General features: G+C 37.6%; 1 protein-coding gene across 3 annotated transcripts in view; it reads right to left on the bottom strand.

The window, feature by feature from the left end:
- melk (maternal embryonic leucine zipper kinase) overlaps window positions 1-18,189 on the bottom strand; it is a 96,200-nt gene that overhangs the window by 40,665 nt on the left and 37,346 nt on the right. For all 3 annotated transcript variants that reach the window (XM_072281835.1, XM_072281836.1, XM_072281837.1), the window contains exons 6-10: window positions 16,690-16,758; window positions 16,032-16,124; window positions 13,922-14,020; window positions 12,067-12,135; window positions 7,202-7,300 (exon numbers count right to left, since the gene is read on the bottom strand). In XM_072281835.1, coding sequence (XP_072137936.1) covers window positions 7,202-7,300; window positions 12,067-12,135; window positions 13,922-14,020; window positions 16,032-16,124; window positions 16,690-16,758 — 429 coding nt within the window. The remainder of the gene's footprint in view (window positions 1-7,201; window positions 7,301-12,066; window positions 12,136-13,921; window positions 14,021-16,031; window positions 16,125-16,689; window positions 16,759-18,189) is intronic.

Genomic DNA, 18,189 nt, shown 5'->3' with positions numbered 1-18,189 from the left:
TTACAACAATTGATCTGTCTGATCATAGCCCAGTCTCTCTGTCTCTAATCCTGGAAAGGAAAATGAGGAAAACACTATGGAGGTTAAACTCACATATACTCAATAACCTGAAAGTAATGGAGAGATTAAGGGGAGAAATCAAATACCTAGACCTTAATGACACAGGAGAAACACCACCAGTGATTTTATAGGATACATTGAAAGCTGTACTGAGAGGGAAAATTATTTCCATTACCACTCACATGAAAAAAATCAATGCACAAAAATTAGCAGACCTTCATGGAAAATTAAAACAACTTCAAGTTGTAGATAGCAACAAAATTAATTCTAATGTAAAACAGGAAATTAAGAAATTGCAAAGTGAAATTGATGATATTTATACATTGGAAACTCAAAGAAATTTTCTTTATCTGAGACAAACGAATTATGAAGTAGGAGGTAAACCAGCTGGATTATTAGCATATAAATTACGTAAACAAGCAGACAATACAATTCATAAAATAAAGAATCCAAAAACAAAGCTTGTGGAGAGTACAATAGGGGAAATTCAAGAGTTTTGAAACATATTATCGAGAGCTGTACTCTTAACCCCAGACTTCCAATGAGCCCGATATAGACACTTCCCTGAATTCTTTAGATCTACCCAAGCTCACAGATTTACAAAATGAATGCCTATTAGAACCAGTAACTGCCAAAGAACTGAACACCAGAAAGATTAAAGGTCGGAAAGTCTTCAGGTTCTGATGGGTATGAATGGTACAAATCACTGAAGTCCCCCATTATTACTTAACACCTTTAGTTGGATCTTACAGAGGAGAAATCCCACCTTCCTGGAGAGAAGCGATTATTTCAGTTATTCTCAAAGAGGGTAAAGATAAACTAGAATGTGGTAATTACCGGCCAGTCAGCGTTCTTAATTTGGATTACAAATTATTTACATCTATATTAGCGTGCAGACTGGAAAAGCTTCTACCTGGCCTCATCCACTTAGACCAGACTGGATTTATTCAACAAAGACAAACTCAGGACAACATAAGGAGAACTTTACGCATACTACAACAGGTTACTAAGAATGGGACAGAGACAATGGTAGTGGGATTAGATGCTTCAGTTAGTTGGGTATTCCTATACAGAGTGTTAGGAAGATTTGGCTTTCAAGAAAAGTTTATTAAAGTAATCCAGACTTTATATGACAGCCCTACAGCTCGAATTAAGATAAATGGGGACCTCCCTGACTCCTTTATTTTAGAGAGAAGAACTAGACAGGGATGCCCAATTTCTCCTCTCCTTTTTGCACTATACATTGAATCTCTTGCTCAACTAATAAGACAGAGTGAAATCGTAAAAGGTATCAAGATGGCAGGGATTGAACAGAAAGTGGCGTTATTCACAGATGATGTTTTAGCATGGCTGAGCGAACCAGAAAAATCATTTATAGGATTGTTTACACAGTTGGTGAGTTCGGGAAAATATCAGGTTATAAAATTAATGTAAAGAAGATGCAGGTTATGTCCCTAAATTATACAACATCCAAAAAACTGCAGGATAGATATAATCTTAAGTGGGAAGCTAAATCATTAAAATATTTAGGAATAACCCCGCCAAATGATCTTTCAATGTTGTCACAGGTAAATTATGGGCCATTGATTTCAGAGATAAAAGCAGATATACATAGATGGAATCTTATCCCCTTAAGTTTAAATTCAAGAATAAATAGCATAAAAATGAATATTCTCCCTCAGTTACTTTATCTTTTCCGGACTTTACCTGTGGAGGTGGACGATAATCAATTCAGGGAATGGGACAAGTGGATTTCCCGCTTTATCTGACAAGGAAAGAAACCTAGAATCCGATTTAACACCTTACAGTTAGGGAAGGAAGGAGGAGGTATGGCACTTTCTTGCTTGAGAAATTATTTTTATGCTTCACAGATAACCCCTCTGTTATATTGGTGTAATAGGGAATATAAGGCTAGATGGAAGGAATATGGATTGATTGACAGTTTTCCTCTACAGGCCTCAATAGCCGACAAAGGATTGATGACCCAATTGGAAAAGTTTAAAAACAGCTGGATAAATCTCACATTAAAAGTATGGCAGAAAGTGGCTAATTCATGTGGAATCAATAACATCTTAAAACTTTTCAGATGGTGTGCATATGATACCGAATTTCTTCCCAGCAGAGGAGATAAAAGACTTGAACTATGGATAAAGAAAGGTCTTACAACCTACCTCTTATTCACACATAAAAGAGTATTACAAAGTTTTCAATCCCTGCAGGACAAACATGGCCTGAACACAATGATTATTTTTTTTTTTTTTTTAAAAAGTACCTTCAAGTATGACACTATGTTAACCAGAGTTGTAGATATACAGACTTATCAACAGTAGAATTATAATTTTTCAAGGTTCTGAATTCGGTTTACAGTTCAATACCAAGTAAATCAATTTCTCGATTATATAATGCCCTCTTTCATGCCAAAAATGAAAACACTTTGTATATTAAAGAGAAGTGGGAGAAAGAAGTGGGGTCGGTACTTCCAGAGGATGCTTGGGGGAAAATATGCAGCTTTTTGATTTGTCGAGAACATTGCTGGAAAAATATTATAAGATACTTCAAGACCCCGTACCAGGAAAAATATAAAAGACACAAACGTGACGTGTTGGAGAAGGTGTGGCTCCAAGGAGGCAAATCATTTCCATGTTTTTTTAGGATTGCCCTAAATTAAGTTTATATTGGAAAGGCCTTCACAGAACATTGGTTAAGGTATTTAAGACCCAGATACCTCTGAACTTTGAGACTCTCTATTTGGGGCATGTATTGTTTTTGGAACAGATATAAAGCTGCTGCAGGTCCTTTTAGTGGCAAGTAAGAAATCAATCACCAGAAAGTGGCCAAATCCAATATCACCTACATTAGAAGATTGGCATGAAATTATTTTGGAAATATCTAAAATGGAAAAGGCGACTTACTCTCTGAGAATTGAAAAAGAAAATTTTTTATCAAATTTGGAATAAATGGATTGAATTCATAACCCCAAAGTGAGCAGACTTTAGATGACTCTCCTAATCTGGTGAAACTTCTGAAATGCCTGCTTCGCTGCTGCTGCTACTGTGTGGTCCAGAATCTCAGGAGGAGAAGGCCCCGAGTCCTCGGCTTTGCTTGTTGCTCGGCAGCCGGGGCGGAGTCGAAGCGCTCGGCAGAGGATGGTGCTCGGAGAGGCTGCATCGGAGGGGCTGGTTGGAGGCTCGAAGTTTTCGGACGGACTCAGAGTCCGCTGCGGTCGGGTGCTTCCAATGGTGCTGCATTGGCAAGTTTGCAGCACTGGAGGTTCAGTGGCGGGGAGAGTTTCTCCCTTCTGCCGCCTGTGTGAGATGATGAGGCTATCGGGACTTGGAGACTTTTTTTTAAACTGTGCCATGGTCTGCTCTTTATCAAATTATGGTATTGCTTTGCACTGTTGTAACTATATGTTATAATTATGTGGTTTTGTAAGTTTTAGTCTTGGCTTGTCCTGCGTTTTCTTGTGATGTCATTCTGGAGGAACGTTGTATCATTTTTTAATGCATGCATTTCTAAATGACAATAAACGAGGACTGAGTGTCCTCATAATCTAATCTAATGGTTTATACTGCTTTTCTCATCAACATAATAATAGTGTTAACGTAAGCATCCTTGGTTTGAATGTTTACTGTTCTTTTTTTTGGAAAACAGGGAATTAACACTAGTAAAGGATAAGATTTGGGAAAGGAAGAAAACATGATAAAATGAAGTAAATAAGTACATAGGGATTGGATAAATATGTTTGTGGGTAGGAGCAAACATGATGATTATGAAGACATGTAGTCCTCTTTTATTGTCATTTAGTAATGTATGCATTAAGCAATGATACATTATTTCCTCCAGTGTGATATCACAAAACACAGGACAAACCAAGACTGAAAAAAACTGACAAAACCACATAATTATAACGTATAGTTACAAACAGTGTAACAATACCATAACTTGACGAAGAAGTCCATGAGCACAGTAAAGTTCAAAGTCTCTCAAAGTCCCACATCTCATGCAGACGGGAGAAGGAAGAAAAACTCTCCCTGCCATGCCGACCACAATCTGACTCTGAGTCATCCGAAAACTTCGAGCTCTGATCAACTCTCCGACACCGAGTACTGAGCGCCATCTCTGTCCGAATGATTCGACCTCCTTCTCGGTAGCCAAAAGCAGGCAAGGCCGAGGACTTTGAGGCCTACCCTCCGAAAGATTCCCGACCACACAGTAACGACAGCAGCGGACGAGCATTTCAGAAATTTCTCCAGATGTTCCTCTGTGCTTTCACGTCCATTCTCCATCAAATCAGAATTGTCCAAGGCCCCTACTTAACAGGAATGATATCATTTTTCACCGGAGGGCTGCGCACACGCAGTTAAGATATAAATACCTACGATGGAAGTTACATAGGGTTACATACAATATTTTGGACCAGAAAGAAATGGTCCAGAAGAGATATATGGAAATTATTATTAATCCACTATTATTACTTTTTTTTTTACAACCATTATCAATACTTAGTCTATTCTAATAGAGTGGAATTACAACTGCACATATCTATTTAAGTGCCTAATTACTTTTTATATCATCTCAATGTGTACTTGTTGTATAAATAATTATAGATCTATACATATATAAAAATGGAAAAAGTTATACATGTAAAACAAAGTTTGTATAATACTTGCGAATACCTTATACCTATAAAAATAAAATTATATAACAAATTGCTTAAAGTGTTAATGGGATTTGAACTGGTAACGATTGGAACAGATAATTAACCTTTGGAATGCTATTCATTTTCGAAGCATTTACTTTTCCGGACATTGACAAATACAATGATGACCATCTGTCTACATCACATGAAATTCTCTGCAATAATGGATCAAAATTTACCTTTACTAAATCCTTCGGTTGGGGGGGAAAATTAATACCTAAATATCATATACCCTTCTTTGGACATTGAAATTGGCCTGGGTAAAAAGCAGATGCAGGGCAATATGCAATCAACGATAGCGCTTTCGATTTTGTCCAATTAACCTTATAACCTGAGAATCTAGAGTAAGACTTTATAATGTTAAAAAGACATGGCACTAATTGACAAGGGTCCGACACAAATAATAAAATATCATCCGCATAAAGCATCAGTCTATGAACCTGTCCTCCCACAGATATCTCTATAAAGTCCTCATTCTCTCTGATAGCTGCTGCCAGGGGCTCCAAAGCTAGACAGAACAACATTGGGGAAAGTGGGGAACCCTGTCGGGTACCCCTTTTAAGAAAGAAGCAAGGTGAAATGTAACCACTAGTTTGAACCGCTGCTTCAGGGTTATTATACAACAGTCTAAACTGTTCTTCTTTAACATGACCTTTCATTTCATTCCCTCAGGCATTTAAATTTCTTTTTACTACTCATCTCATCCACAATTCTATTAGCCACATTCTAGTCACTCCTTAGATAATGAAATTTTTCCAGAATATCCTATTGAATTTATTGATGCTACATTTCCCATATTCTCCTTATAAGAAAACAAGCTATCAGCCCAGAGTTTATACTGGCTCTCAGAGCAAACCAATCAAATTTTACAACATACATAGTTCTCCACAAACTTTCCTCACTCACACGCCCATTAACTCCATCCTGACTCATCTACACGAGTAATTTACCACGTCTAATTAACCTACCAACAAGAATGTCTTTGGAATGTGAGAAGAAGCCAGAGTACCCAAAGAAAACCCATGCAGATACAGGGACAATGTGCAACTCTACACAGCCAGCATTAGAGGTTAGGATCAGATGTTGATTGCTGGAGCTGTGAAGTTCAGTCCAAGAAAATTTCACTAGCTTGGATAAGATAGACTAATTTCACTTAACTTGACTTTACAGAATCCATATTAGGAGACATAAAACACTAAAATAGCAATGGGATCTCAAGTAATAACCTATCAGATTTTCTTAAAGGTGTTTGCAGAAACAGAATATATACTTTTTATTTTTTTTATATAAATTGTTACATTTTGATTAGATGGCTTTTCAAAAATTCTTAGATACACAAAATCCCAAGAGATGTAAGCCCAAGCTTCAAACAAGAGAAAATCTGCGGATGCTGGAAATCCGAGCACACACAACATGCTGGAGGAGCTCAGCAGGCCAGGCAGCATCTATGGAAAAAGTACAGTCGAAGCTGAGGAGTAGATTTGATAGGTGGGGGGGGCGGAAGAGGAGAGGGGAGAGAGAAAAACACCAGGTTATAGGTGAAACTAGGAAGGGGAGGGATGAAACCCAGAGCTGGGAAGTTGATTGGTGAAAGAGACAGAAGGCCATGGAAGAAAAAAAAAGGCGGTGGGGGTGGGGTAGGAAGAAGTACCAGAGGGAGGGCAAGGAGAAAACATGAGAAAGGGAAAAAGGGATGGGAAATGGTGAAGGGGGGGGTGGGGTTGAGGCATTATTGCAAGTTAGAGAAATTGATTTTCATGCCATCAGGTTGGAGGCTACCCATACGGAATATAAGGTGTTGTTCCCCCAACCTAAGTGTGGCCTCATCATGACAATGGAGGAGGCCACGGATGGACATATCGGAAAGGGAATGGGAAGTGGAATTAAAATGGGTGGCCGCTGGGAGATCCCCCTTGTTCTGGCGGACGGAGCATAGATGCTTGGCGAAGCGGTCTCCCAATGTACGTCAGGTCTCACCGATACACAGGAGGCCACACTGAGAGCACCAAACAGAGTATATGACCCCAAGAGACTTTCAGGTGAAGTGTCACCTTGCCTGGAAGGGCTGTTTGAGGCTCTAAATGGTAGTGAGGGAGGAGATGTAATCCCAAGTTTAGAATTTTTAAAACATAATGAATTGACTGTGTTTTAGAATGTGATTGTCATAGGGCAGCAGATCACGGATACAGGCACTTTGGGCTAACCAGTTCAAACTGACTGCACTGCCATTATTAACAGGTGACTGCCTGTTCAGCAAACAAATCTCAAAGTTGTATAATTTACAACTTGTATATTCTTTGATCAAAAAAATGCACATTGAACCTTTCAATTATTACCATTTATAAATTTAGAAACCAAATCTTATGGTAGAGATGTCTCAATAATTAAGAATTGTACTTTTAACATTAAATACGAAAATCACATTTTATTTACACTCACTGGATATCTGGTACGCCAGTCAACTGGGCAGCCGTAATCTTGCATTAACCAGGGGTGGGTTAGAAGATGTTTTACAGTGATCCTCTTCTTTGGATCTACCTGTGAGGAGGAATTAGAACTATAATGGCCATCCAAATACCTTTGAAAACGCAAAATAAATCAAACAAAATTTAAAATCACTGATATGCCTTCAGATCCAATTTAGTTAGTTATTAAATTTTGAAACCTTAAATTTAATGTGAATACTTATCAGTGTAAATATTTTGAATTGCTGATGTTTGGCAACATAATTGCCCTTGCACTCCAGCAATGTTAAATTCAACTAATTGAAGGTGCTCTGGTGAAAGATCTGCACAAATCAATGCGTAGTTTTCAAATTCTATGTTTTAAATGCCCATCTGATAGAAGCTTTTGGAAGTCACAATTCTTTGAAAATGTTGAGAGAAAAATAATTACATTTATTTTAAAGAATCTATCCAATTTACCTTTATCTCAATTGTAGATGCTCAATTGTATTGGATAAATTAATGTACATCTCAAACTAGCCTTTGTCAAATCATAAATTAAGCTGTAGGCATCACTCATGAGACCACTTAAGCAGAGTTGCAGGATTATATTGATTCAGGTAAAATACTGACAGTTGATATTAAGATAGTGGATTAGAGAACTCATGAACAATTAAATGCATGAACAATTAAATATTTTGTTCGTACATATTATCTATGATTAAGAACACTGTGGATGGTTACAGAAGAAATTGCGGAAGCCCTGGCATCATTGTTAGCCACAGATGATGTTGCAGTAAACTGAAGGGTAGCAAATGTGCTTTTATTTATGGAGGGAAACAGAGAAATACCTGAGAACTACAGACCAGTAAGTCTAATATCTGTAGGTAGTTACTGGACAGAATTCTGAGTGATGAGATATATGTACATCTGAAAAGATAGGGGTGGATTAAAGATAGTCAAGCATGGCTTTGTGCATGGAAGAGCATGAACCTGCTGAGCTTTTTGATAGTATAAACAAGGATGAAGGCAGGGCAGCAGATGAGGTTTAGATGGAATTCAGTAAATCCCTTGATGGCGATCCATATGCTCTAGAAAGTTAGATCATATGGAACCCAGGGAGAGCTGGCTATGTGGATACACAACTGGCTTGTTAAAAAATCAGAGGATGATGATGGAAGGTTGCCTCTCAGACTGGTGACTCCTGACTAGTGGGGTGTTTAGGGGCTGGTGCTGGGCCCATTAAAAAAAAATCATGAATATCAACTATTTGTATGAGAATGTACAAATCATGGTTAGTAAGTTTGCAGATGACACTACAACAGTTGGTATAGTTGGCAATGAAGGTTATCAAAAAATTACGGGGAGGGGAATCTTGATCAACTGAATGTGTAGGCCAACATATGGCAAATGGAGTTTATTTCAGATAAATGTGAGGTGTTGCATTTTGGAAAGTCAAACCAGATAGGGTTTTCACAGTGAATGGCAGAATCCTGCAGAGTGTCATGGAACAGAGGGACCTTGGAGTACAAATACATAGTTCACTGAATGCGGATTCACCGGTAGACTGGTCAGTGAAGGCAGCTTTTTTACGCTGACCCATGTATGACATGGCCATGAGTAAAGTTAGGAGGTGTTGGTGCAGTTGTATAGGACGTTGCTGAGGTCAAAGGTGGAATATTGTGTTCAATTTTGGTCACACTGCTGTAAGAAAGATGTTATTAAACTGGGAGGAGTGCAGAAAATAATTACAAGGATGTTACCAGAATTTGAGGGACTGAGTTATAGGGTAGGTTAGGCAGGCTAGGACATAATTCATAGGATAAGACAGGAGTGTTCTTATAAATAGAGGCCATTTGTTGGTTAGGGTCTACCACTGATGTTGCAACCTAGTGGTCTATGTGTCGGTACACAAGCCAGGCAGTACGATGTGGAGAGCAAGCTGTTGCTCATGCGGCATGCCCCCCCACCCCCCCAATGCAGCTGATGAATCGAAAGAAACAGCAGAGACCAATACAGTTCGGCTTCAGTGGCATCGCAAAAATAGCCAGTCAGCATTGAACTCAATGTAAGATTGCCTTAAGGACTCCAGAGGTGATCTTATAGAGGTGCATAAAATCATTGGGAGCATAGATAGGGTGAATACACCAGTATTTTCCCCCCCCTAGGGCTGGGTAATCAACAAGTAGAGCAAACAGATTTAAAGTGAGAGGGGAAACTTCAGTTTTAAATATATAAACACGAAGGGTGATATTGGTGTGGGATGAGCTTCTAGAGGAAATGATTGAGGCAGGTACAATAACGACTTCTAAGACAGTTGAACAGGTACATGGATTGGAAAGGTTTAGAATGGACCAAATGCTGGCAAATGGGACCTGCCTGGATGGGGCATCTGAATTGGCATGGTCTAGTTGAGCCGAAAGGCCTGGTTCTATATATTGTGTAACTCTATGACTCACCACCACCCCCCCCCCAATTTCAATTATCCTGGATTATTTTCCCCGAAACAAGTGCAAAATAATTTACAACTTGGAATATTTCGGGCGTTAAATCAGTATAGTTAAGTACATTTCATTATAACATATCTGTATTTCAAATTTGAAGTGTTTTTGACATGAATGTTTTTCTCCACATCAATGCCTCATACCTACAACTTGTAATATTGCTCCAAACACACCATCTATGAAGATTTTCAACCTTTTCTGAATGAACCTCAATAAAGTATAAGATTCGTAATCTAACACATGAAGATCTGACAGGGTAGATGGTGCCAGAGCATTTCTGGTGGCTAGAGTGTCTGCAATTAGCAGTGAATAAGTGGTTATCAGTACAAGAGTCATTTACTTAAAAATTATGATGAAGCATTTTCTTCTCTCAAAAGCTGAGAACCTTTGGAACTCTAAACCAAAGTCAACTGTGGATACTGAGAACTTGGGTATTTTTAAGGATAAAATAAGGGTAAAATCAAGGCTTTTGGATCAGGTAGATAAATGGAGTATTCGCTGAAGATCAGAGCACCCATGAACTCACTGAACACTGCAGCAGGCTTAATGGCCCTAAAACTATTTTCTAATCCTTATAAATTTATGAATTTCATAAACTAAAATTGTGAATTAACAATCATTTAAAGAACGGAAGGCTAACAAAATGTCATTTATTCATCATTTTCCTCGGCTCAAGAGATTCTAATCTACTGTCTTGGTAAACAACCAAATACAATTGAAGTAAAGATTTCCTTCTCTTGATGAAATAGCAGAGCAGGATGACCAAACAACATTAAAATTATTTAGGATCAAATGTCATGATAAATCTGTGGATTATTCTAATATTAAAAAAATCTCTGCTGTCAAAAACAAAACATCTGTAGAATCAAATTAAAAATAAATTTCAAAAATGATCTTTGGCCTTTTTTTTTAATTTAAAAGGTATTAGAACAATCTATAGAATCAGGTGCCCAAAGGTGCTTTGATACACTTCAGTATGTTAGTTTCATAGCAAATGGGACATTTAAACAATGCTGTACCAAAACTCCAACTAGAAATAGGACAATCTAAGTAGGGAATAGTGTAATCCCAAGAACAAGGTGGTCACTTTTTTCTCCTTTTTTGCCAGAATACTGCCTGATCTTCATAGCTGTATAATTTACATATAAATCAGGAAAAGTGGTCAATTATTGTTTTACATTATATTGCTATTGAATATAACTTAATTAAGTAGCCATAGAATACACCTAGGAAAGGAATTAAGTTACTCGCTTTTAGATTAAAATCTATTTTTAAAAGAAAACAAAAATGTAAAATGTATCAATATTTTGGATTGATGCTGATTCTGATGAAGGTTGATTTTCTGACATGACCATTGTATTGCAGAGGCTATACGAGGGGTGACTGATAAGTTTGGGGCCTAAGGTAGAAGTCAATTTTAGAAAACCTAACACATTTATTTTTCCTACATTTACACACTTAGTCCAGCGGTCGTGGAGCATACTGATCCCTTCTTTGTAGAAGTCGGCGTCTTGGACCTCCAGAAGTGGTCCACAGCAGGGGTGATTGATAAGTTCGTGGACTAAGGTAGAAGGAGATGAGTTATTAACTACAAACTTACTGCATTTTCACTCAGAGTTGAACTGCATATGCATGTAGCAAGAGCTGTATGACTCATCTCCCTCTACCTTAGGCCACGAACTTATCAATCACCCCTGCTGTGGACCACTTGGCTGTCCAAGACACTCTCGTTCAACTCTTTGAGTGATAATGCAGAAAGTTTGAAGTAAATAACTCATCTCCTTCTACCTTATGCCACAAACTTATCAATCACCCCTGCTGTGGACCACTTCTGGAGGTCCAAGACACCGACTTCTACAAAGAAGGGATCCGTATGCTCCATGACCACTGGACTAAGTGTGTACATGTAGGAGGGGACTATGTTGAAAAATAAATGTGCCAGGTTTTCTAAAATAGACTCCTTCTATGTTAGGCCACAAACTTATCAATCACTCCTTGTATTTGCCAGCTGGCAGTCTCTGAGTTTTGGTGTTTTTAACAGGTAAAGTGTTAAGAGTTACTTTATATCTGGGCTACCATACAGAGACTATACTCTTACATTCCCATTTGGGAAGCTCTAAATCCATTTTTGTTGAAGAGATAAATTTTGCTGAAGGTAAAGAACGTTGGCAGTATTTAAAATATACAGGGTTGAGTAATTTAAAAGTGCCCACTGCTAATGCTATCAAGACATATACAGTATGTAATAAACTACACAATAAATATAACACCTGAGGGTAAATAAAACCGCACACTTTTCAAGTTTCTTAAAACACTTCAAAATATATTTCAAGAAGTTAATGTAATAGAATTCTACCTGTAACATTTGATTCAAAATCAGTACACTTGCAGGTGAGAGCCATTTGGGTATGTTAAATTTTCCCCTCTGCAAAAAGAAAAGTAAGTTGAAATGTTTGTTTTAAGTATGTTCAATATTCCTCAAACAGCCAAAGGTTCAATATGCCGAAAGGAATAACAAGTTATCAAGCTGAAGGCACAGTGGCAAAAATCAAACTACTTTTCTGTTGTGTGCTTTAAAGGAATCAGACGACAACAAATCTGAGATAAGAAGCTAGAGTGCAAAAACTTGAGTCATATGCATTAACAGTTCAAGGAATTGAAGGATTGAAGAAGTGAAGGCATGATTAAACTGGTAGACTGCAAATCAATAATATTGAAGCTGTTGGGCATTAGATAAAGCCTGAAAAAAATTTAAGGATTAAGAATGGAAAGAATATGACATTTGCACTGCATGCTTATCATCTCTTATTCATTGAGATATATTTGCTCCAACACAAAAAAATAGTTTTGCATACAGGGCAAACAAGTACAAGACTAAATTCCTGTTTGTATTTTTGGACCCATTCAATTTTTAACTGATTCTCAATTCTAAAAGGAAGTTATCAATTAAAATGCAAATCTTCTCAGAAGGGTTATGTAGATACATTTTCAATTAACATTCGGCCGGCTGGTGGCACAATGGTATCAGTGCTAGACTCCGGAGGGAAGGCTCCTGAGTTCGAATCCAAGTCGGGCCACCCCCCGAGCACAGCTTCCATCCGTGCCGGGTTGAGCATCGAGCTCACCACTCGGCCTCATAAAAAAAGTCGAGTCAGGAACGTTCATATCGTGACCCGGGTACTCCGAAAGATGACCAATCCTGACACTACGCGCCAGACAAGAATGGCTGCCTGTCTGGTGTGACATGCTAAAAAAAAAGTTAACATTCTAGAAACATCTTAAAAAAAACAAAACCTTATGCAAATTCCCTGCACTTCACCTTCATTATACAATTTCTTGCATGGATAAATTTCTATAGTGCCCATTAGTTGCTTACACCTTGTACTTGAACGTCCTTTATCAGAGTTAGCAACTTTCTTGTTAGGCTATCTCTGGGATCGAGGATGACCTGATTCCCCTCTGAATTTGTGCACCTCAAAGTGAAAATGAGGCCAAATATGGGAAACCCCATTGCCTGATTGGAGCACGTAGATTATTTAGAAATGCAGCACAAAGAGCCCATGCCACCCGATTACACTTATGTGACCAGTTAACTACTAACCTGTACATCATTGGAATATGGGAGGAAACTGGAGCACCTGGAGGAAACCCGCACAGTCACAGGGAGAATGTTTGAACTTCTTACAGCCAACAGTACAATTGAATCTGGGTCACAGTAATTGCATTACATTAACTGCTACTCTATCCTGCCACACCAGATGAGTCGTTCATGGAGTTTCCTTATGTAGGAAATACAGGGCTTCAATGACTCTGAAACAAACTTTAGGTTCTCAATAAGGGTGGGGATGATTGAGTGAGTGAGGATGTTGCAGTTTCTTACCCCCAACCACCTCCCTCCCTTCTTAGGAGATTTTAAGCACATCCTTGAATTGTTCCCTTTGTCCATCAGATAATTTCTCAAGCACTTGCATTCATACAACTTTTGTTTTTAGTTATGACATTGTGTGGATTATAGGAACAGATCTTTAATTTGCACAAGTTGTGCAAGTTAGTCCAAATTCTACTATAGTTCTGTTCTGTCATTTACAGAAGATCAATTGACATGTTCTTGAGCAGCCCAAAAGATCTGGTTTATTGCACTGGCTAGAATAAGGAGAAGGCAGGGATGTGCTTATGCAAAATGTATAGATAATTGAAGAAAAAGAATTTACCATTATTTTCCTGTATAGAGTCACCATATTATCATCATCAAATGGGAGAAATCCACAAAGTAGTGCATACAAGAGGATCCCCATGCTCCAGATATCTGCCTGATGTTTTAAATTGAAAAAGGGAAATTACTGAGAGCATCTTCTTCATCTTAAACTTTCAGACATCATAACTGTGACACAGGTAATCATAATATTGTGTAACACCATCATTTACTAGCTTCATTCAAATAAGAAAATTTCATCAGATCATTTGAACATTCATTTTCCAAATCAAAGTATGCTCAATTTCCCTCAAAAGTTCTGAGGAACATACTTAACAAAAGAGCCCAGCCTTCACTTTCTACCATTCCAGAAATCATATTAAAATCTCAAATAATAAGGTTTTGGGCCAAAGTGTTGACTATTTATTCCCTTCCACAGATGGTGCCTGACTTGCTGAGTTCCTCCAGCATTTTGTGTAGGTTTACCGACATTTATTTGCTTTGAACAACTTAAATGTGGTTATCAGTTCACCTACCTGGTGCAGACTCTCACATCATTTCACATTATGCTCCATTCAGTATTTTTCTGTCCACTTGCTTAATCTATAGTTTATTGCAGCTTCCTCAAACCTAACTTTTCCAGCTGGCTTGGTATCATCAACTAACTTAGTTATATTAATGACTTATACGAAGGAAATGTTAAGTGTGAATAGCTGAGTGCCCAGGATTAATTTTGTAGCATCCATGAATCGGTGTTTGCCATCTTGAAAGTAGCTAGTTTATCCCTACTTTCTATGCATGAATCAATATTTAAAAATAATTTTAATTCTAACAAGCTAATAATATATTGCCCTACCAAATGGCTTTTGAAAATCCATAGATCTACTGGTAATTTTTCCTTCATGAAATTACATCATCCTCATTATAACTAATAATAATGACTTTTGAAAATGCATCTTCTTTCTAGATCTCACAAGCTAGAGGGTGAAAGAGAACCTGAAAAAGATAGAAGATTCTGAGGAATCTTGACAAGGTGGGTGTGGAAAGGATTTTTCCACTTGAGACATAATATAGAACTGGGGCGGGATCTTAAAAATAAAGTGCTTGCCATTTAGGACACAGAGAAGGTTTTTTTTTCTGAATAGCATGAGACTTTGTAACTCTCTTCCTTGGAGGGTGATGGAAGAATCAGCTTTCAATATTTTAAAGAGAGAGCTAGATAGATTGTTAATAAAGAAGCAGGTGAAACTGGAATAAAAATTGAAGAATTGTTCAGATCAGCCATGACCTTATTGAATGGCAGAGCATCCCCAAGGGACAGAATAACCTCATCTTGCTTCTATATAACCACATAACAATCACAGCACAGAAACAGGCCATCTCGGCTCTTCTAGTCCGTGCCGAATGCTACTCTCACCTCGTCCCACCGACCTGCACTCAGCCCATAACCCTCCATTCCTTTCCTGTCCAATTTGTAATTTGTAGTATTGTGTGACTATAGGTGAAACATTAAGAGATCCAAAGATTTTTTTAAAAACTTCTTCCCACTGCCCTTTGAAACAAGGAGACACCGTTCAAGGATTAGAAGGCAATCATTTAAAACAAAGATATGCAGGTTTTTCTCACGGTGGTTGACAAATCTCTGAAATATCCTAACCATTGAGGTTGTGAAGGCTTATTTAAAAAAAAGTAAGACAAATTTTTGAAAATGAGGGCTAGAGGGCTGTGGGGACTGGCACTTGAGAAAAAGCTTTGGGAAGATCAGATATAATCACATACATTGTGGGAAGGTTTGAGGAGATGAATGAATTGTTGCTGCTTCTATTTTCTTGTGTTCTTAAATAAGAGTATTTTTACTTTGCTACTTTGCACATCATTGGAAAACAAAGACATGTTTCTGAAAGAAAAACAAATTTAAAATTATCATTCATTGACTGGAAGATTTTGCACTACATTAAACTTCTGCCACGATTGGGCATCCAATCGAGATTTCTGGGAGAGAATGGAATAGATCAAAGAATTCACTAAAGGAGCAAAAGAATTACCAGCATGAGGAAAGACGGGAATAAAATACTGTTTAAAGTTTTAGTATTTAAATATAAAATACACTAATAAAATGCATCACTCACCTCAGAACCAATATAAGCTTTGCCTTGAATAAGTTCAGGAGCTGCATAGGCAGGGCTACCACAGCAAGTTGTTAACTGGTAATTCAAACCACCCTACAGCAAAGAGAATCTGTACGTTAATGTCTGCATTTGCCACAACAATACCTATTCTTCAAATCTTCATATAATTCAATACACATTTCCTTAATTTTATTCTCTATTGTTACTTTACTCCCCAAAGTGGTTTCTTTATAGTACAGCAAAACAAGGAGGTAAACAATATAAAAACAAAATAATGGAAAGTCTCAGCAGGGCATGTGGTGAATGTGGTATCTGTGGAAAGTGAAAATGCTAAATGGCTTCAGATGATAGATCCTTCATTACACCTAGGTAAGAGAAATTAATCTGGGTACCAGGAGCACATTGGTGAAACCAAGAGAATTTTTCCCATAGAGTGAACATATATGGCAGTCAGGCAGAAAGTGCTATAGTTGTGTAATTTGTTGAAGTGCCTTTGGCATTCTGAGACACTTTCAGCAGGTCAACTGTGCACAGAGAAGCAAAGGAAAAGGGATGGTAAGTGAAAATAGTCCTTATATTGACAGGAAGAAGTACGTCAGCAGTTTCAGAAAAATAAGTGAAGAATGAGCACTTAGGAACTATAAAAGATTCTACATACCTTGGGCTTTGCACACAGGCCAAAATCAATCAGCTTCAAATTATGATCTTCATCAATCAGTAGATTTTCCTATGTTCAAGAATACTAGATAATGTTACAAATACAGAAATTGAAATGTTCATCTTACATCAAGGATTAGCTTTTAGAATCAGAAAACTCTGCTCATCTAAAACATGTAAAGTAGAATGCTTTTTTACAGCTACATGTTCTACTGTTGCAAATCCCGTTCTATCAAATCGATTTTAAGTTATTACATTTTGCTAAAATGACCTTCACATAGGTGCCACATGTTATACTAGAAATGTTCTGCTTTTATATTCCTATTTCAGAGTGGCAAAGTCAAGATGTCAAAAGAGGAAAAAAAAAGAGGCACCCATAATATAACAGTTGAGAAGCAAAGTCAGCTGGCAATCCATTTGAGTTTTCCATCCAGAAAACAACTCCAGATCAATAGTCTTTAAGTGGTTTAGGAATTCAACTTAAATAGTTATTCTTGACTACCCTCCTCACTCAAAATATTTGCAAAACCTTTTAAGAGACATCATCTACATTGTTCATGCCTTGGTAAAATCCTACCTCTTCCAGCCAAAATCAGAATTACCCAAATGATAACTAGGGTCCTAACATACACAAGAAAATAAGCACTGAGAGTTTGACAATATTACGAGAGTTCTATTGCTGGTGAGTGAAGAAAATATACTAGTTTTGGTGTCTCTAGTTTAAAGAAGCAAAATAGCAGCTATGCTCTGCATTCCTGTCAACTTTCCAATCTTAATAGAATATAGAACCAATCCAATTTATGTCCAATCACAAATCTATACCCTATTGCAGAATTACAATGTAGTCATTATAACATGCTCATCCACCCTCTTTGCATCATCGGCAAACTTAGAATCTTTCAGGTCATTACTGTAAATAGTAAAGAACCGAGGGCCGATTGGGCTAAATCCAGCCTGAAAATGACGGACTTATTCCCACTCTATTTTCAATCTGACAGTCTGTTTTCAATACAAGCTAAAACACTTCTTCCAATACCTTGGGCTCTTAATTTATACAAAAGCCTCTTGTGAAACCTCGTTAAATGCCTTTTGGAAATATAGATACACCACACCTGCAGGTTCCCCTTTTACAACTCTCCCTGTCACAACCTTGTTCCTTTCTTCTCAGATCCATTTTTTAAAAAGATATACAGTCATTTATCAATTTTTTCCTGATTCATAGTTTGTTGAAAATTATAGTCTTTTATGTTGGTTTAAGAACATATTGTTCCAGAAAATTTGCAAATACATTGTAAAGAAAGCCCACTGCTTTTCAGTTTGGAGTTCTGTTTTCCCGAATATTTTTAACTCTTCAGTTATTGCAGGTACTCCATATTTGCAGTCTTAATCTTTGTGTATCCCAATGCTTGATCAGTAGTAACACAGACCACATCACCTTTTCTCATCACTTTCTGCTCCACCTTGCAGCCTGAATTTGCTGCTGAATTCGTGGAATTCTTTT

The sequence above is a fragment of the Mobula birostris genome, chromosome 17, assembly GCF_030028105.1.
Source record: "Mobula birostris isolate sMobBir1 chromosome 17, sMobBir1.hap1, whole genome shotgun sequence".
Lineage (NCBI taxonomy): Eukaryota > Metazoa > Chordata > Chondrichthyes > Myliobatiformes > Myliobatidae > Mobula > Mobula birostris.
Note: the sequence above shows the minus strand (reverse complement) of the source record. Positions and strands in the feature narration are given on the sequence as shown.